The sequence below is a fragment of the Miniopterus natalensis genome, chromosome 2 (assembly GCF_054644295.1).
Source record: "Miniopterus natalensis isolate mMinNat1 chromosome 2, mMinNat1.hap1, whole genome shotgun sequence".
In the NCBI taxonomy this organism is placed as follows: domain Eukaryota; kingdom Metazoa; phylum Chordata; class Mammalia; order Chiroptera; family Miniopteridae; genus Miniopterus; species Miniopterus natalensis.
This window is the reverse complement of record NC_142082.1, coordinates 183,719,849-183,739,279: the sequence shown is the minus strand read 5'-3', so window position 1 is coordinate 183,739,279 and position 19,431 is coordinate 183,719,849. Positions and strand designations below refer to the sequence as shown.

Below are 19,431 nucleotides of genomic sequence, written 5' to 3'. Positions count from 1 at the left end.
AACCAACTGAGCCACACTAGCCAGGGCTACAAGTATTTTTTTCATAGAGTAATTGAACTACAAAATTTTTGTGACAAAGCCAATGTTAGATACAAAAATTAAAAAAAAATTCCTGCCCAGCTGGGCATGGCTCTGCTGTTGAGCATTGACCTAGGATCCAGGAGATTGCGGTTTGATTCCCAGTTGGGGTACATGCCGGGGTTGTGGGCTCGATCCCCAGTCAGGGGCAGGCAGGAGGCAGCCGATCAATGACTCTCTCATCATTGATGTTTCTGTCTCTCTCCCGCTCTCCCTTCCTCTCTCTGAAATCAATAAAGATATATATTTTTTAAAAAGACAAAAAACTTCGTCATGGCAGGAACATGTTTTTCTCTAGGCCCCTCACCATCTGGAGTTTGGAAGTTTGAGCTTTTACAGACCAACATGTAAGTGTCCCAGCCACATTGGATAAGTCCTCTAAACTGGCACATTTTGTTTAAATTCAGTTTAAAACTTAAAATATTCAGCAACTGAAGCACCAAAAAAAATACACACAAAAAATTTCAGCCATTGAGCCTTTTAGCAAAATACAATTATTGCAAAGTTACAAAGGGAAGCCACTGAGACGCAGGTTATGGACTGTGGGGGAGGAAACTTGCCTTTACCCTCCAGGTTCTCACAGGTCTAATAATCAAATAGACAGGAGACAGGTTAGCAAGAGTCAATAACCAAACTTAACGCAGACACACGGGGACCCCGCACGCGTGACGGTCAGACCCCACATGCATTCGAGGTGCGGAGGCGGGAACGGGTAAGAGTCTGAGCTAGGGATGGGGGAAGCTGCCCCGGGCCTTCAGGAGGCCACTGCAAGAGCCTAAGAGCAGGTGTCCAGTCATTAGACCTGTGCCCCGCCCTGTCGATAGGATTAAAGACTAATAGCTCTGACTATGTCTTACTAGGGGCAAGGCCTCCGGTTCAAGTTCCTCTAGAAGATGGGGGGAGGGCACAGGGTCTCAGTCGCCTTGAGTTAATAAATCTGCACGTCCGAGGCACCTCTTGGGGTGGCTCCACCTGAACCCCACAGAATGCAGTAGGACTTAGAAAAACGAGCATGATCAAAGAATCATTCCTGAAATTCTGCAATCACACCCCGTTGTAACCGCGTCGGCGTGGACTCCGAACCTGGGTGCAGGGACATGAGCGCGGCCGCCCCTCGCAGCACCCACGCGAGGCAGAGCGGAGGGTCGGCCCCGCCCCGGGTCTGCACGTGGTCTGCGCGGGGCCTCAGTTTCTCCTTTGACACCGTCTCTTCCGGTTCCCACCGCTCCCGGCATCCCGCGGGGCCGCCGCGTGGGAGAGAGAAAGCCCCGCCCCCAGCGGGCACGCGTGCGCACAGCCGCAGCGCCGAGCCTCTAACGCGCCCCTCCCCCGCCCCGCGCGGGCCCACGCTCCACGCACGCGCGCGCGCCCCCGCCCGCCCCCCCCCCCCGACGGCAGGGCTTTCGGGGTCCCGGGGTCCCGCCCCCTGAGCCTGGCGCCCCGGCGGTGGGCGGGGTCGCGCAGCCCCGGAGGAGGGCGGGGCGGGCGGAGCGGGGCGGGCCGGGGCCGCGGGGTGCGCGCTGGTGCAGGCGCCATGGAGGCGGACGCGGGGCCGGGGCCGAGGCCGGAGCCGGCGCGGGGGTCGCAGCAGGGCCCGGACCCCGAGGAGGGCGCGTGGGCCCGCGCCGAGTTCGAGGCGCTGCACGGCCCCGCGCTGCGCGCGTCGGGGGTCCCCGAGCGGTACTGGGGCCGCCTCCTGCACAAGCTGGAGCACGAGGTGCGCGCGGGGCGGCGCGGGGAGGTCGAGGGCCGGGCCGCGCGCGGGGGGCGGGCCGCCCTGCACCCTTCCCCCGGGAAGGGGGTGCCCCTGGGCCGAGCACCGCTGGGTCCGCACGGGGCAGGCAGGGCGGCCTCCTGGAGGCCACGTGCAGATGAGGCCGGGAGGATGCGGGGGAGCGCACGGTGGCCAGCGCGTTGCAGGGCGGGGGGCCCGCGCCCAGCCCAGAGGGCCTCGGGGAGACGTGTCTCTCCGGGAGTCGGGGTCGGGGTGGATGGGTGACGCTAGAGAAGCGCCCCGAATGCCATGATTACCCACTTAGACTTTGCCTCCTTGGCAGTTCAGGAGCCATCTAAAGTGCGGGGCCTAAGAGTGGCCACCAGGGCCCTGTACCTGTGGCCCTGGTCCTGCCAGCACCTGGGACCGGGCCAGGGCTGCAGCAGAACCTGGAACTAAAATGAACCTTGGCTCCTGTGGTGTGCCAGGCCCCGAGCTGGCTGCTCCACCTCCAAGCCCACAGCAGACCTGGGAGGAGTAAGAGTCATCACCCCCATTATACAGTTGAGAAAACTGAGGCTCAGGAAGAGAAAGTGACTCTCCCAAAGGCCTGTCAGACTTCAGAAACTGGAAGCCTGCTGCCACTGCCCCATGAGTTTGTGTGGCTTTAAATGTTTGGTTCATAAAATTCTTTCATGTTCCTTCTTTTGATGTGAGCCTGAATCACCCTCATTTTGCAGATTAAAGAAAACAGATCTAAAGAAAAAGGAAAGGTCTTCGATGTTTGTAGGTTCTCTCCCTTTTTGTGGGGCAGCCTGGTTCAGCTCACCAACTGCTCCAGCCTGGGCCTCCAGAGGGGCTCCCTGTGGGTCCTGGCAGAGGGGTGGGCCCTGGTTTGGGGTAGTTGCCCCAGGTGCTGAAGATAGAGACATTCATTGGCCAGCTAGTGGGTCCTTCTTAGCAGGAACCAGGCTCCTCTTCAGGGGGCTGCCTCCTGGGGCCAAGACAGACTAAGCAGTGTCGGTGACGACAGGAACTCCAGAGCCAGGCAGAGAGTGTCCGCTAAGCCTGGACAAACGCTTCCCTCTCAGCCAGTTTCTGTGTCTGCAAAGTTGGGGTTGTACCAGGTACCCTCCTATTCAACAGGTAGTTTCTGAAAAAAGATAGAATAGCAGCAGCTACCTATCTTTTGCAACAGTGAATTTTCTTTCCACAATGACTTCCCCTCGATTCTGCCATCATTGCCTGAGCACATGCCCTGGTGCCAGGCCTGTGCTGGGGTGGGAGGGGACCCCAGCAATATGTTTGTGAAGATAAAAAAGGTCGTCGTATGCTGAGCGAAAGGAGCGGCCCGTGGGAACACTCGGCTCCAGCCCAGCCAGCCTCCATGGGCAGGAAACCCTGACTTGGCAAGTCACTCACCCAACGGAGCCTCAGTCTAGAAAGTGGGAGTCTTGCCCTGGCCGGGTGGCTCAGTTGGTTGGAGTGTCGTCCCATACACCAGAAGGTGGCGGGTTCCAATCCCTGTCAGGGTACATACCTAGGTTGTGGGTTAGGCCAGGGCGTGTATGGGAGGCAACTGATTGATGTTTCTCTCTCTCTCTCCCCCTCCCCCTTCTCTAAAAATCAGTAAAACATCCTCAGGTGAGGATTTTAAAAAACAACGACCTTAGAAGCGGGAGTTGTGGCAGGGAGGGGTAGGGAGCATGAGATAAGTTCCCTCCAGTGAGCAGTCACCACACGTAGCGCCTGCCGCTGCTCTGCAGCCGGTGTTTTTCCACGGCCCTCCCTGCCATTCTGAGTTATGGGCAGAGCTGTGAGTCACCACGGTGCCTGACCCACCCTGCGCTCATTGTCCTAAGGGAAACCCGGGGCTGCCGTGGGCCCAGGTGTGTGGACGGGCTCGCACCGGCGGCCCAGGCACCTGCCCACAGGAAAGGGGCCCCTCAGTCCTATCCCCTGGTGCCTTGCGTCAAAAGGAAGGTCCCTTTGAAAGACTGGGGGAAGCGTTTTAAAATACATTTCAGCTCTTCTGTCCGCATGCACTTCCCAGTCCCACCAGGGAGAGATCATGGTCCTGCCCACTCCACAGCAGGCCCTCTACCCCAAGGCCTTATGCTCCCTCCCGCCTGTCAGGTTTGGGGGGTGAGGACTGGGGGTTTTGGGCGGTGGGTTGAAGCCCGGGGTGTGGATTCCAGCCCTACGAGCCACTTTTCTGATCTCTTAAACTGGGAGGTACCATAGTGCCCTCCCCAGGCTCTGCAAGGGTTAAAGGAGAACCAGAAAGTGCCCCAGCTCAGCTCCCCTGGTCTTTGGAGGAGCCTGGTCTCCACAGCCCTCCCTGCCCCAGCTCCTCTGCTCCCCGCCTGCAGTCCTTTCACCACCACCACCCCCAGGCTCCTGTTTAAACCCCCCCACCACCACCTTCCTCCAGCATTCGCCTCCAACTATGTCTCCGCCATAAAATCTTCCAGGGCCCTCCAGGCCCAGCACCACTCTCCTGGTCTTCTCAAACTGCCCAACCCTGCTCGGCCCTGCCACCCGGCCAGCTCCCTGGGCGGGATCATGAGTGATTCCTCCTCATACCCCCGAAGTGCCAGTGCTGCCTAGCACCAAAGCTGCCTGTGCCTGGGTAGCTAGCTGGTTTCCAGCTGCTGGGGTAAATTTTTCTCCTGTTTTTAGTAGAGTCGCAAAAAAATAGGTTTTACGGAGGAAGTGACCTTTGTTGAGTCCCTGCTGTGTGCCCAGGACTTCTGTGTACTGTGGTGTTGACCAAACGCTTATAGCTTTCCTGGAAGGTGGATGGTACCCCCTCCCCAGGTGAGAGGCCTCCCAGGTGGAATGACGGGAGCAGGTGCTGCCAAAGCATTTGCCAGGCGTAGGTTCTAGCTCTTCATGCGTGTTAATCACTAATCCTCCCAGCAGCCCGTTAGGTAGGTCCTGATGCGCCAACTGTATGGATGGGGAAACTGAGGCATAGCATGGCTCAGTGACTTGTTCAAGGTTACATAGCCCGGCTCCAAAGCACAAGGAGGCTGGCTTGTTCTCTTCACCAGCTGCACATGGCTGGCAGTTGTCCTTTGCCAGGGAACCTCAAGGATCAAGGCCTTTATCCTCCTGTCCCATTCTGACCTGGGACCTCAGGAGACCAGCCCCCGACCCCAGGGTGATGCTTTACACGGGCCTGGACTGCTGCTCGGCTGGGCAGGAACGGTGGCTGCGGGAGGCTCTCAAACACCTGTTTCCCTCTGGGTTTTCTCAGCTGCCTTGATGTTTGATGGGTTCCTCTGGTGAGCAAAATTGGAGTGAGATCCCTGGCCACCAAGGTTTTGCACTTGCTTCCAGTGTGACCAGGGCCACCCCCTCTGCTTCTCAGGCCTTGTTTTCCCTATAAAGCCAGGGGCCAGAGTAGCCATAATTCGGACATGCGTGTACAGGCCCATTTCTAAGCACAGGTCCTGCGGTGCAGGTTGGGCCCCTGTTCTACCTGCTCACTCTCTCTGGGAGCCTCAGTTTCCCCACCTGTGAAATGGGTAGTTGGGCGATCAATAGGTCCTGCTTCTCCCCAGGGGTTTAGTTTGACTTGGAGGTGGGAGTGGAAGTCGGGCCATGGTGAGGGCCCAGGGCTGAGCATCCTGCTGACACCCCAGCTGTGACCTCCAGGTTTTCGACGCCGGGGAGATGTTTGGGATAATGCAGGTGGAGGAAGTGGAGGAGAGTGAGGATGAGGCCACGCGGGAAGCGCTCAAGAAGAAGCCCAACCCTGGCAGCGAGCTCTGCTACAAGGTCATCGTGACCAGCGAGGACGGGCTCCAGGCCGCGGACCCCAACAGGTAGGGGCCTGAGCGAGACATCGGTCATCCACACCGGGGCTGTTGGGGCCGGGCTTCCTTTTGGAGACGCAACTGCAGAAACCCTTGCGCCCCTGTGTGATGGGTGCTTGTGGCCACCAGGCTTCCCTGTGGGGCTTCAGGACCGTGTTGGTCCTGGTGGGCTCTCTGTGCTGTACCCATCTACAGCGGTCACACAGTGGGTGACGAGTTCTGGTTTTGCTGATGAGGAAACAGGACTTGCCCAGGGTCCCACAGCAGTCTCACTCCTGAACCCCAGCTTTTCCTAGGGGGCCTGGGACACTCAGCGTGTTCTCTGGGGGCTCTATTCCCAGGACTGTGAGGAGTGTGGTCTGGGTAAGTACTCAAGTGAGGACAGTGAGGCCCAGAACAGGGCCGGGCCTTGTGCAGGGCCACAGGGTAGATAGGACAGAGCTAAGACGGGACCCCAGGCTTCCTGCCTCCCCGGGGCCGTGAGCCAGGGCAGTCTGCAGGCCCCTCTGCCACACTTTGTTGGAACCTGGAGGGAGAAACTTGCTGGCCTCTGGGAGTCATCTGCCCCCTGTGTCTGTGGTGTGTCCTTGGCTCTTCGTGGAAGGGACAGGCCTCTGTCTTCAGCCTGAGGCGGTGGGAGTGGCCACACAGGTAATTCCTGCAGCCGGGAACCTCCGCCCACATGCTTCCTGATGCAGAAACTTAACAGGCTCTTCTTTCTCATTAAGTTCCTGGCTGCCAGCCTCCATGTACCTGCTCTGTCCCTGCCTGTGCGGGCTCCAGCCCCAAGTAAGTCAGGCAGGTGGCACCTTGAGGGGCTCGCTGCCTCAGGTGTTCTCTTCAAAGGCCTGGCTTTGCACCGTCAGGGTCATAAACTCTCAGCAGGAGGGCAGGATACGCCTTCATTTGTTTTAGGACATAAAAATGTGGGGTTGGTTCCTGGACCCCCCCTCCTGTACCACGTCCTCAGATGTTCATGTCCCCTGTATAAAATGGCGTAGTTCAGGGTGGGGCACAAGTAGGTCTACAGTTGTGAGTACGTGGAACAGTTTATTGTATTATCATTGATTAATCGTGTTACTTCTGCCTCACCCTGTATTTGCCTGTAACCTACGCACATTCCCTCGAGTACTTGAATCATCTCTAGATCACTTATAATACCTAATGAAACATAAGTATTTTGTAAACAATTGTTATACTGTATTGTTTAGGGGAAGACGACCAAAAAAAGCCTGCGTGTGTTCTGTTCCATACCTACGCAGCCCTCGTAGGCCCGGCTGCACAGCACACGTCAGCGGCCACGTAACGTGTTTCAAGTTTTGTGGGGGTTTTTTCATTATTAAGAGAATACTTTATTAGTTTCTGTAATCAAACCCATGTAGATTAAGACCTTACCTATTTAGTTCAGTGTGTTACCCCTGTACACATGGAAAAACTATGTTGAATGTTTCTAGACCAATGTGGCTGTTAGTTTCTGTACGATGCCAGCCCAACACAGCACAACTGGGAGAGTTTTTCCAAAGTTGACAGCTCAGCTAAGGTTTCCAAAAATTTGAATTATATGTATATATAGGTATATGTGTGTGTGTGTGTGTGCGTGTGTGTGTATTTATATAAAAAGACCAACAGCAGTATGTTATGCATCAAGAGTAGCAACAGCTCTTCCAGGTTCTGCAGTCGTCTGAACAAAATTACAGAGACTTCCGGCATACTCCGTTAAAAAGAAAAAAGATTAAAAAACAAATCCCCAGAAAACGGCAAAGTTCTGTTACTGTGTTCCAAATATTTCTGATCTGAAGTTGGTTGCAGCCCGTGGGTATGAAGGGCCCACTGAATAAGTGCAATAAAATAAAGGCTGCCAGACTTGCTGCCCAGCCTAAGACTGGAACATTTGCTTCAGCAGGAGAGCAGGGGAGCCGCCTTGCCCCCCGATTGTGTGGGGTGGGTGTCCAGGCAGCCCTGTGGCTTCGTCCTGCCCCTCAGCCCCACCGAGGTGTGGGAGAGCCGGGCAGCTCCTCCAGGGAAACCGGGGGGCGTGGGCTGCAGGTGTCCACATGGGTGGGGACTGGAGGCCTCTCCCGATAAAAGGCCTTGGTGCTTCCCAGGAGGTGCCCGGCGGCCCCGGGTGAGCTGAGTGAGCCCCACGTGGCGGCTCCTTCTCGCGTCCACAGCACGCTGTGTGTTCCGTCTCGTTTGATGCTCTATCAGCCGGGTAGCAGGACCAGGGCCCCTGATGTCCTGTTTTAGAAACTGGATGAGGGAGAGGAACGTACCCATGGCCACCTAGTGAGTGGTCAGCAGAGCCCAGATGCCCACCCAGGCCCGCTGGTGCTGGGGAAACCAAGTCTCGAGTTGGGTGCAGGTCCGGGCTGCAGCCCTGGGCCGCCGCCTCCTCGGCCGCCTCCAGTTCCCTCTGGCTGTGCCCGCACAGCAGCCTCACACCTCCTGTGACCTGTGCCCACAGCATCTTCCTCATCGACCACGCCTGGACGTGCCGCGTGGAGCACGCCCGCCAGCAGCTGCACCAGGTGCCTGGGCTGCTGCACCGCATGGCCAACCTGATGGGCATCGAGTTCCACGGCGAGCTGCCCAGCGCCGAGGCCGTGGACCAGGTGCTGGAGGAGATGTGGAAGTTCAACCAGACCTACCAGCTGTCCCATGGGGTGAGTGGGCAGCCAGACCCCTGGGGAAGCAGAGGACAGACAGACACAGGCCTTCGCCACTGTGTGGTCAGGGCTCTCGGGCGGCCAGGAGGGCCTGGACCCCGCCGGGGCCTTTACCCCACAAGTGAGCAAACTCACCTTCCCCCGTGGCCCGTTGAAGCCCCTCATTCCCTGTGGCTCCATCGTGGGCCTGTTACTCTGCCTCAGACCAGCCAATGCCAGGGACCCAGGTGTCTGCGCGGCCTTTACGCTCACAGCACACAGCCCCCTCTCAGAGTCCTGTACTTGGCTGCCTCTTTCCTGATGCCTTCTGGTCCTGTCGCCCGGCCTTTAAAAGGCCTCAGGAGTCCTCACGGCCTTGGGTAGAGGAGTTGAGTCCTGTCAGCACATGTCCTCGGGCTCTCATCACCTCACCCCCAGCCTCCCCAGCTCACCCTTAGGCTCCAGCCCCTCACCATGTTTAGGCTGGGAAAAAACATGTTGTTTCTCAGGATCTCAGCTTCAGTGTCACCTCCCCTGAACCATAAGTCTCCCCTGTCTTCCCCCCACCCCCCGCTCCAAGCCACACACACAAGACTCCATACATCCATGTGACTACCAGCCAAGTCCTTGCTACCATGTGCCTTCAGCACACAGGCCATCGTCCTGATGTCACTGGCCTGTGTCCTCGTCGGCCAGGGCAGGGCCACTGTCCCAGGGCCCCGGGTTAAAGGGCCTGGGGCCTGTGTGACAGCTGCTCCAGGCTCAGAGCATTGGGTGGTTGGCGCCAGGGGCATGGATGAGTGGGAAGGGCAGTGGCTAGGCTGCCAGACAAGACTGTGTATGCTCTGCCCGCAGACGGCCGAGGACAAGGTGCCCGTGTGGTACATCATGGACGAGTTCGGCTCTCGCATCCAGCACTCGGATGTGCCCAGCTTTGCCACCGCTCCTTTCTTCTACATGCCACAGCAGGTGGCCTACACACTGCTGTGGCCCCTGCGGGACCTGGACACGGGTGGTAAGTCAGACGCCCACCCACCTCGGAGGATGGCCAGGCCAGCCTCCTGCCACCCCTGATGGGCTTGTGTGTCTTGGTGCAGAGGAGGTGACCCGGGACTTCGCCTATGGAGAGACAGACCCTCTGATCCGGAGGTGCATGCTGCTCCCCTGGGCCCCTGCCAACATGCTGGACCTCAGCTCCTACACGCCCGAGCCCCCTGACGAGCACTACCAGGTGTGACCCTCCCCCCCGTACCTCCCACCCCTGGCAGGGGAGGACACTATTCACACTCTGTGCGGCATAGTTTCCAGCAGCAGTAGGCCCTCGATAAGTAGCTGTCGTTGGTACTGTTGTTAGGGACAGCAAGATGCTTTCAGTCTGTGGACAGCCTCTCGGTCAGGGCCCCACTGGGACTCAGTAGGGCCCTGGGTACGTGGGGTGGGCCAGATTAGGGAACCAGGATTAGTGAGGCCTGGGGCGAGGGGAGGAAGTGGAGCCTGTAGGAACACAACCACTGCCAGAACCAGGCAGGGCCGGGCAGGGGTTACCTCCCAGCCCCTTTCCATCCCCTGCCCTCTGGTCTCCTGCCACTGCTTGCTGTTGGCTGGTCCCAGTTGGAAACCAGGCGACGAGGGAGCCTGTGCTCAGCACTTTATGGACACGCTCTACTGTAATCCTTACAACAATAGGATCTACAGTCCTGTTTTTATCTTCATTTTACTGAGGATGAGGAAACTGAGGTACAGAGAGGTTAAGTAACTTGCTAAAGGTCACACAGCTGGTGGGAGAACCGGAGTCCAAAACCAAAAGGACCTAAGAACTTGTGAGCAGAGGCCACACGCCTCTCCCTCACTTCCCACCTCGTCTTGAAGCTGCCTTACCCCCGCCAGCACATCAGCCGCTCATCGAATGCCTCAGGGTTGTGGAAAGGAATGAAGGAGTCAGCTAGAGTTAGTGGGAAGCACCGTGTGGTGTCAGCGGTTCTGTGCGTGCTACTCGTTGGAGAGGCTGGGCTGCAGCAGTGGGCCTGTTGCCACTTTTCCCGTGAATTCTACATTATCGCCAGTGGTGATTGAACTAGCCTTGCCCCAAACTCAGTGATCTCCCTGCTTGGTTCAGAGATGTTTCAGAGGCTCATAGAGTGCCTGCACCTCGTAGGTGACTGGTAAATATTTGAAAAAAGGAGTGAATGCAAAGGGGCAGGCTTCAGAATGGCGAAAGGACAAAGACTTCCTGATCTTGGGGTGGTTTGTTAAAGGAACTTGAATTTCAAATGTCTTTTTTTGCTTGGGTCGCCCTCTGCTGGCCAGGAAGAGAAGATGAGGCCAAGCACTGAAGTGTCTGGACAGTTTGTCCCCATCTGACCCACCTGGATCAGGCCTGTGCTCTGGGCCCTGGTTGCCTGCATCCCGGAGCCTCTCATGAGGCACAGTCAGGCTGTCAGCCAGGGCCACATCCTGAGGCCTGCTGGGACCAAGGACCTGCTTCCACACCTGGCACGGGGGTGCTGGCTGTTGGCAGGAGGCCTCAGCTCCTCCCCACGGGGGCCTCCCCACAGGGCTGCTTGAGTGTCCTCACGGGCTGTCGGCTAACTGCTCCCAGAGCAGGTGACCACAGAGAAGGGAGGAGGAAGCCACGGGGCCTTTGATGAAGTTGCACAACGTTTGTCCACTTTTTATTGGTTAGAAGCAACTCGTTCAGCCCACACGCAAGGGGAGGTGAATGAAGCTCTTTTAAAGGGAGCGGCAAAGGGCTGGTGGGCGTGTTTTCTTTAAACCACCACGCTGCGTAAGCCGGGAGCAGCCCTTGGGGGCTCCCTGGGGACCGGGAGCCCCTCCAGGGCAGGCTGGGCACCTCAGCCGCCCGTGTTTGGAGGTCGCATTGAGAAGATGGAGAGCAATGTTTACAGTGCTGAGGGGCCAGCACCTGAGGGGTGTTGAGCCCCAGCTCGAAGTGGGGCCGTCAGAGGGCTCTGGTGAAAGGCTCCACATGAGGTCTGGGTGTGCCCCCGAGATCCTAAGCCCTGATGTGCCAGGATAGGGGAGGCACGTGCTCTCGGGCTTCCTTTCTCAAAGGTGTTTCCACTTCCCGTGTCTTTCCTTCCAGGCCATTTTGGAGGAAAACAAGGAGAAGCTGCCACTGGCCATCAATCCGGCGGCACGTCCCTGCGACCACATCTTCAAGTGCGTAGCCCCTTCTGAGCTTGTAGTGAGGCTTTTCCTTGGTCACGTTGTTCACACACACCCCCCTCCAGTTCCCACGGCTCCCAGAGCAGTGCCTGGGTCAGGGAGGCCCTCCGTAGGTCCCCTCTGTCCTGGCGGCACCGCGGTGACCGAGATGCCAGAGGGGAGTTTCTAGGATCACAGAGAGAATGCTATGAGCAGCAAGAGGTGAGCAGGGCCCCTGCAGGACCAGAGTTTAAATCTACCTCAAAGGACAGGAATAGGCTGCGAGTGTGCTCGTGGCAGGTGGAGGACCGGCCTCGAGCTAGTTCCTGCCCAGCCGTGTTCTGAGGCACCGGGTGTCATGACCCCGACTCCTTCTCTTGGGCCACTGTGCAATCGCAAGTTCTCAGTGTGTGTGCTTCTGGTCCTGGAGTGAAAATGCAGCCAGGCCTGTGCATGCTGGCCCCTCCTGAGGGCTGGGAGCCCATGCTGGACACTCAGGAGAGACACCTGCCCTGCCAGGAGGGGCTGCGGCCAGTGTCTGCAGGTATGGGCTGGCCGGTTACGTAAGGCCAAGCTGGCAAGCCCAGGCTGGCCCCCTGTAGAAGTAGATGCTCCATTCTACAGGTCAGGGGGTGGAGGTGCAGCGCTCCACCCACCGTGCAGAGCAGGCTCAGAGCTGAGCTGGGGCGGACTGGCCTCTGCCTCCAGCGGGGGCCCCCCTGGCTGCCCACACCTAGTTTAGCCAGACAGAGCAACACGCTCCACTCTGCCTCTCCCCAGTCCTGGCGGTTTCCTCCCACGCCCTCTGCCCTGTCCTCACCCCCTTTCCTGAGGCCCCCTGCCCAGCACCCCTCCACCTCCTCAGGGTCAGACGCTCCCTGAGGCGTGCTTGGATCAGGCTCCAGGCTCCAGTCCTGCCCACACCTCTGCCTGGGGCCACCACAGGCCAGGCCAGGCGAGCACCAGCAAGCACCAGTGTGGAACGAGGCCTCATCCGGGCACATGTCTCAGCAACACACTCACTGCACGCACCTGGGGCAACGGCTTCCTCCTCAAGGGTCAAGTTCTCAGTGTGTCTGTGGGAAATTGGTGGTGTCGACTTGTCCCTGTGTTTCCACTGCGGGGAAAGAACCTACATTTTTTTCAGCACTCAGGTCACCCTGTTTCGTACTGAGAAGTGTGAGCCCATCTTCTAGACGGGGAATCCGGGGTTGTGAGGGTCCTAGTTGCCCCACCACTCAGCAGAATGGCCGGGGATGGGGTCCCTGGCTATCTGACTCAGCTCCCCTCTCCCTGCAGGGTCTACACGGACATGCAGCAGGTGCTCAGCCACCTCACTCACCCGCGCTTCACCTTCACCCAGAGCGAGGCTGACGCCGACATCCTCTACAACTTCTCACACTTCAAGGACTACAGGTGAGGCACGTCCCCCCAGGCCCCCGCGACTGGCCCCAGAGCCCCTCGCCCCTCACCGCAGCCCCTGAGCCGTCCCCCTGCCGCAGGAGGCTCAGCCAGGAGCGGCCCCACGTGCTGCTGAACCAGTTTCCCTGTGAGAACCTGCTGACGGTGAAGGACTGCCTGGCCTCCATCGCACGCCGGGCGGGCGGCCCAGAGGGCCCGGCCTGGCTGCCCCGAACCTTCAACCTGCGCACTGAGCTGCCCCAGTTTGTCAGCTACTTCCAGCAGCGGGAGAGACGGTAAGCCCCCCTCTGACCCTGCTGCCCCAGTGGGCCATGCCGCCGAGACCCACAGACCCACAGCTGCTTCAGGGTCCAGGCCTCACCCAGAGCACAGCCCCTTGCTTCCAGCAGACGCCTCCTTACTCCCCAAGGCCCAGCCTCTAACCTCTGCTGTGATACCTCCCTCAGCCCCCTGGGGGAGGCTGGGTGTCCCTCTGCTGCTACGGTCTTGGGAGGGTGGCCCCGGGCACAGCCCACCGGCCCTTCTGCTCCCAGGGGCGAGGACAACCACTGGATCTGCAAGCCCTGGAACCTGGCGCGCAGCCTGGACACCCACATCACCAGGAGCCTCCACAGCGTCATCCGGCACCGCGAGAGCAGCCCCAAGGTAAGTCCCAAGGGAGGCGGGGGACTCAAGTGTCTAGGACCTATGCCGATGGGTCCCAGTGTGGGCAGTGATGGGGTCACTCAGCTCATAGGCATCTCTGAAGCCCCAGCCCCACTCCTTCCACTGCTCTGCCGGCAGGGAGGGGCTGTGACAGTCCAGTGAGAGGAGGGAGCCTGCGGCAGAGCTGTGCTAGATGTATCTCATCTCAGGGTCCCCACACGCTGTACCACGAGTGTCCACATACCAGGAGGGAGATAGCCAGGCCTGGGAGCCCTGGACAAAGGCGCTGTAGTGACATGGGACACCTCAGAAGCCGTGTTGGGGAGTTTGAAGATGCAGATCATGCACCCGGGCAGAGGCCCTGGGACCCTTGCCACAAGACAGTCACTGGAGGTTTCCTGCCACACAATGGGAGCCGGTGGATTTAAGGCTGAGGATTTGTGTTCAGTTTCCGAAACCTAAACACTGGTGGGAACTTTTCCTTCAATTAAAGTAAAGGAGGAAACTGTCCCAAGCTAGACAGGGGTTTGAAAATGCAGAGGGAGAGTGCAGGGTGCGGGTCCCTCCACGGCCACCAGGGGGCGCTCTGCAGGAGCCTCTTCTCCAGATGCGGGGACATTAGGCCGCCTCACGGTGTGGGCCACCGCTGGCGCGGTCAGCATGCCTCGGGGTGCTCCCTCCTGGCCCGCGGATGGTGAGCGCCTCCCGCGAGCCTGTCTGTGTCCTCCAGGTTGTGTGCAAGTACATTGAGAGTCCTGTCTTGTTCCTCCGAGAAGACGTGGGGAGGGTCAAGTTCGACGTCCGCTACATCGTGCTGCTGCGGTCAGTGAAGCCCCTGCAGTTGTTCGTGTACGACGTGTTCTGGCTGCGCTTCTCCAACCGGTAACCGGAGAGACTGGGCGGGCTGGAGGGGGATGGCTCTTGTTCAGATCAGAAATCCTTCACCACGTACCCCCTGGGGCCCACCGAGCCCCTGTCAGCCACCGTAAGGAATCTCAGCATGCCTTGTAAAATAGGCCCAACACCTGTGGGTCGCAGTGATGTTTACTGGCGTCTGGGGAGTCCCCATAGTGAGCTGTGAGGGGCCACGGGGGGGGGGGGGGGACAGTGGCGCCCTGTGGGTGGGGACCACTCAGGGGTCTGCCCGCTTGTCCTGCAGGCCCTTCGCCCTCAACGACCTGGACGACTACGAAAAACACTTCACTGTCATGAACTACGACCCAGAAGTGGTGCTGAAGCAGGTAGGGGCCCGGCGGGGCCCGGGTATAGATGTCAGGCTTCCATAGGGAGCCCATCTTGGTCCTTCCTGGAGGAGCCTCAGCCGACTGCCAGCTTGTCGGGTGTGTTTTGGGTAAAGCCTCAGCCCTCAGGCCCTGTGAGCTGGTGAGCTGTGAGCTCAGGCCTGGGCCCTGCAGACACGGGTCCCAGGTCTGCCCCAGTGCACCATTCTGACACAGGCGTGGTCATGTGTCAGTCCTGACGTCACAGCCTGCCGAGCTCTCGGCATTCACTGTCTCATTGGAGACTCACAGTGGCCCTGCAGAGTAAGTTTGCTGGGCACGGAGCATCATCCCATTTCATAGATGAAGACAGTGAGACCCCAAGAAGTAAATCTGAGATCCAGAGCTCAGACCCAGTCTCCTGCCTCCCATTTGTGCCCCCAGGGGGTGGGTTAGGTAGGCTGCTGGCACTGACCTGTGACCCCAGCGAGTGTCAGAGGCCCAGGTCAAGGCAGGGGGAGGGTGACGGGCTGTGTCTGTCACAGGTGCACTATGACGAGTTCATTCCTGAGTTTGAGAAGCAATACCCAGAATTCCCCTGGAAGAGCGTCCAGGTGAGTCCTGAGCAAAGCTGGAGGGGCCAGGGCCTCTGTTGTGGGCTGGCACTGGGGAGGCTGCCTCTTCTGGATGGTCCTGCTCCTCCCACTGCAGCCAGTGAAGGAGACTCTGTAAGGTGTTGTGGAGGGCTTCTTGGAGACGGTGACCTGGAGGGGTACTCAGGGGACCCTTGGGACAGCCAGGCAGCCACAGGCCCTACCTGTCCCAGGAATTGCAAACCTAAGGAGACAACGGGGACGCCACTGGAGATGCAGACAGCCTCCACATCCTGAAGTGGGTGTTTCAGGGACTCTGCACACCTTGGTACAGGGGGGAGCCGAGGGGGCTCCAAGGCAGGAGACAGACATGCAGATGCCAGGAGTGAGAGGAGCAGGTATCAGGCAGAGGTGGCTATGGCCAGGTCTAGAGACACGAAGGATGTACGAGGTGACGACTCAGGCCTTTTGGGGGCTGGGGCCTAGAAAAGTGCAGCAAACTCCACACTTAGAGGCTGCTCGGAGGGGGGCTGGTCCCCACGTCAGAGCTGTGCAGGCCCCTGACCTGACCTGTCCTGGTCCCTAGGCTGAGATCTTCCAGGCCTTCACCGAGCTGTTCCAGGCGGCCTGTGCTAAGCCACCACCCATGGGCCTTTGCAACTACCCCTCATCCCGGGCCGTGTATGCCATCGACCTCATGCTGAAGTGGGACAGCCGTCCAGATGGTGAGGGGGCTCCCTATAATACAAACCCCCCTTATCCAAAGCAAATTGTCCAACCCTCTGCCCCCCAGGGGGCAGAGAGGGCACTGTGGGTCGCACTGCTGGGTTGTCCTTTGCCTCCAGTTGGCCGGGAGATACAGGTCTGGGGGAACCCACCATTAGGGGATGACAGCCCGCAGGACAGCACAGAAGCATGGGGGTCAGGGGCCCACCTCTTGCTGAGCCTGCACTTCTGCTTCCCCTGGTTGACTAAACTAGCGGCTGAGCTGGAGATGGTGGCTCAGGAGAGTCCTGGGGCCGAGGCCCTCCAGTCTTTCCCCGGGAGGAGCAGGCTTTGGCCAGGCCCCTGATGAGTCGGGAGACCCACATTCAGACCCCTGGCCCCAGGAGTGAGACGCCCTGTGTTCTGTGGCGTCAGGGAAGCGAGTGATGCAGCCACAGATCCTGGAGGTGAACTTCAACCCGGACTGCGAGCGAGCCTGCAGGTACCATCCAACCTTCTTCAACGACATCTTCAGCACCTTGTACCTGGACGAGCCCAGCAACTGCCACGTCACCCGCCTGGTCTAGGCACTCCCTGCCCTCCTGCTCCTGCTGGTGGCGGAGTCCAGCCTCGGTCTCTGAGTGTCTTCTGCAAGGTCCCCTCCTCCTCCCTCTCTCCAGGCACAGGCAGGCCAGGTCCCAGCTCCACACCCTGGGCACAGGGTCCTCCTCCCGTCGATCAGGAGCATGGCCAGTCACTGTCTGCAGGCTGAGCCAGGCCACTGTCCAGTCTCCTCTCCCCCGCCTGTGCCGTGATTGCTCTCAGCCCAGGGCTTCATTGCTGAGAGTTTGGTTCCTGGGCTGCCGTGTTTCCCAGGATGTTAGTGGAAGAGGGGTCTGGGGAGTGTGACGAGGTGGCCTCAGAAACGAGATCCCCCAGGAAGGCCTGTGGGAGCCCAAATGTTAGCAGGGCCCGGCTGGCTGTTGTCCAGAGTCTGCTCATGCATCCTGGTCCCCCAGAGTGGGGGTCAGGCTCCCACATTCCTCCCCAAGGGTCCCATGTGACAGGCATCCCCGGAACACTTTGGGGAACCTGTTTGCCAGACCCAACCTTCTCACCTCAGCTCCCCCGGAACCGTCACCAGCAAACCTGTGACTCCAGGGCAGGAAGGCCACCGCCTTCTATTGCCGGTGCCTTGCCGTCTAGCGAGGGCCAGCCTGTCCTCTGGTCCCTGTGGTCCCAGCAGCCTCTCTAGCACTGCAGGGGTTCTACCCTCATCTTGGGTTGAGAAGTGCTTTGGTGAGAGGGACCTGGGGCGAGGGGACCCGCATGGGCATTAGAGCACCTGGCAGTGGGCAGCTTTGAAAGACAATCCCACTGAGAACTTCATGATAGCCAAATGCCATCTTCCACCAAGTCTAGGGTCAAAACGTTGGATTATTGTTACTCTTTCATTTATGGGAAGAAAATATAAAATTCTTGTTGTTAATGTCGTTTCTGAAATTTGGAGCCAGACGCCAGCAATTTGTGTAGCCGCAGTGTGCCCAGGCCCAGCTCGCAGGGCGGCAGGCGGGGAGGGGGAGCTGCCTGCTGAGCTTTGCTGTGTGTCTGTGTGTCTGTGTGTGTGTATGTTGAGGGTCGGGGATGCTTGTTTCATTCTGAAGCCAAGAGCAATCCTTGTAGCAAAACTGGACCAGACTGTGCCTCCCGTCTGTGGGTGTCTGTCAGTCCTCTCCGGTGACAGGAGCCTCAGCCCTTCCCTCCAGCCAGGTGGAGGTGCAGTGGGTAGGATACCCCGTCTCTGGTTTCCCCTGGGGAAGAGCTGCTGGCGTCCCGTCCTCTTGACTGGATGTGTACCACAATAAAGTGTTCCTTCTGTACCTGGCCTCCCTGTCTATGAGGGCCCGGGGACCACAGGCCCCGCGTGCTCTGCCAGGTCCTTTCCTCCTGGTGGTTAAAGAAAACGACACTGTCGCCCTCGCCAGCTTGGCTCAGTGGTTCGAGCGTCTGCCTGTGGACTGAAGGGTCCCGGGTTCAATTCTGGCCAAGGGCATGTTCCTCCTTTACAGGCTCGGCCCTGGTCCAAACATGTGCAGGAGGCAACCAATTGATGTGTCTCTCACATCAATGTTTCTCCCTCTCTAAACGAAAAACTGGAAGGCAGAGGCCCTCGCACACCCAGGCCGCTGACCACATGCACCTTCTCGCAGGACCTGCCCTACAGGGGGCCTTCTGGTGGCCCCAGGATGGTGCTTACACCGGGTTAATCCTCCAGGTGCCACAGGGATTGTCCTCCTCACTCCCAGTTCACTTGAAACCTGATTGTCCAGGATACTCCGTGGGCCATAGTCACTGGGATCAGAGGACCCATGATCCCTGGATTATAAACATGCTTTCCCCAATCTTGCACCTCTGATCAGTGAGAATCAGACAACCCCCCGAAGAAGGCTACCATGCAGGTCCTCCACCACCTGGAGGACCAGACTGCTTATTGCCATGGAGACGATTCTTACCCTCTAAATACATCTCTCTGGCCCCGCCGGTATGGCTCGGTTGGCTGAGCGTTGCCCCGTGCACCCCAGGGGAGCCCTCTGGGCTGTGTGAGCGGCCTGGGTCTGCTCCTCTGTGGCTAGTCCGCTGGGGAGGTAAGTGTCAGATTCAAGACCTTGGCTGCGTGCAGCAGCTCCTGGAGAGCGCAGCCCAGAGGACGTGGTAAATCTGGGAGACGTGGGCTTTCCTGTTACACCAACGTGAAAACTGCCAGCACCTTCAGGTGCCTAGTGGATAGTAACAGCCCAAACAAGGAGAGAAGGCTATGAAGGCCGGGGAAAGCATCTCAAGAGAGCCAGCAGACAAAACGGCAAATGTCGCCTCCCCTTGCCCCTTTATCCTGGTGTGTCTGCGGCCATGCGTGTTTCGTGGCCAAGAGGAAGTATGTGGGACGCGGCTAGAGATGAACAAACCCACAGCTGTGTGGAATGGACAGAAACAGTCTGAGCATCAATGGAAAGGTCCCAGGAACCTCAGGTGCACCTAAGGGCTGAGTACAGCGTCTGTCGGACACCCGTGGGCCCCGTCTTAGGGACTCTAGAAAGTAGAATGTGCGGAGCCCCCATCTGACTCCGCTCTGATGAGCCTCGGAAGTGCTGTGCGGGGAGCTGGCCCAGCGCCACTCAGCTGCGAAGCCGCCGGACCCTACACGGCACGATCCCATCGGACGTCAGATTCCAGCAGAGCAGGTGACGTGACAGCCCCCGAGCTGGCTGCTCTGATGACCGTCAGCTGCTCCGGTGGCCGTCAGCTGTTGCTCACCTCCCCGAGCTCTTCATAGCTGGGGTCATGTCTGAACACGAAGCCAGGAGGAGGAGGCAGAGAGGCAGGAATCTCACGGCTGCTGAACCGCTGCCGAGCCCTCAGTAT

At 59.0% G+C, this 19,431-nt stretch overlaps 1 protein-coding gene across 1 annotated transcript; it reads left to right on the top strand.

The window, feature by feature from the left end:
* Positions 1–1,612: 1,612 nt before the first annotated feature.
* TTLL12 (tubulin tyrosine ligase like 12) lies at positions 1,613–17,500 on the top strand. The gene is made up of 14 exons (XM_087814959.1): positions 1,613–1,795; positions 5,456–5,625; positions 8,081–8,279; positions 9,117–9,276; positions 9,359–9,492; positions 11,365–11,441; positions 12,726–12,842; positions 12,929–13,123; positions 13,382–13,493; positions 14,224–14,375; positions 14,653–14,734; positions 15,259–15,327; positions 15,893–16,031; positions 16,447–17,500. The coding sequence occupies exons 1-14, from the start codon at positions 1,613–1,615 to the stop codon at positions 16,596–16,598; spliced, it is 1,941 nt and encodes a 646-aa protein (XP_087671085.1). The 3' UTR covers positions 16,599–17,500.
* The last annotated feature ends 1,931 nt before the right edge of the window (positions 17,501–19,431 follow it).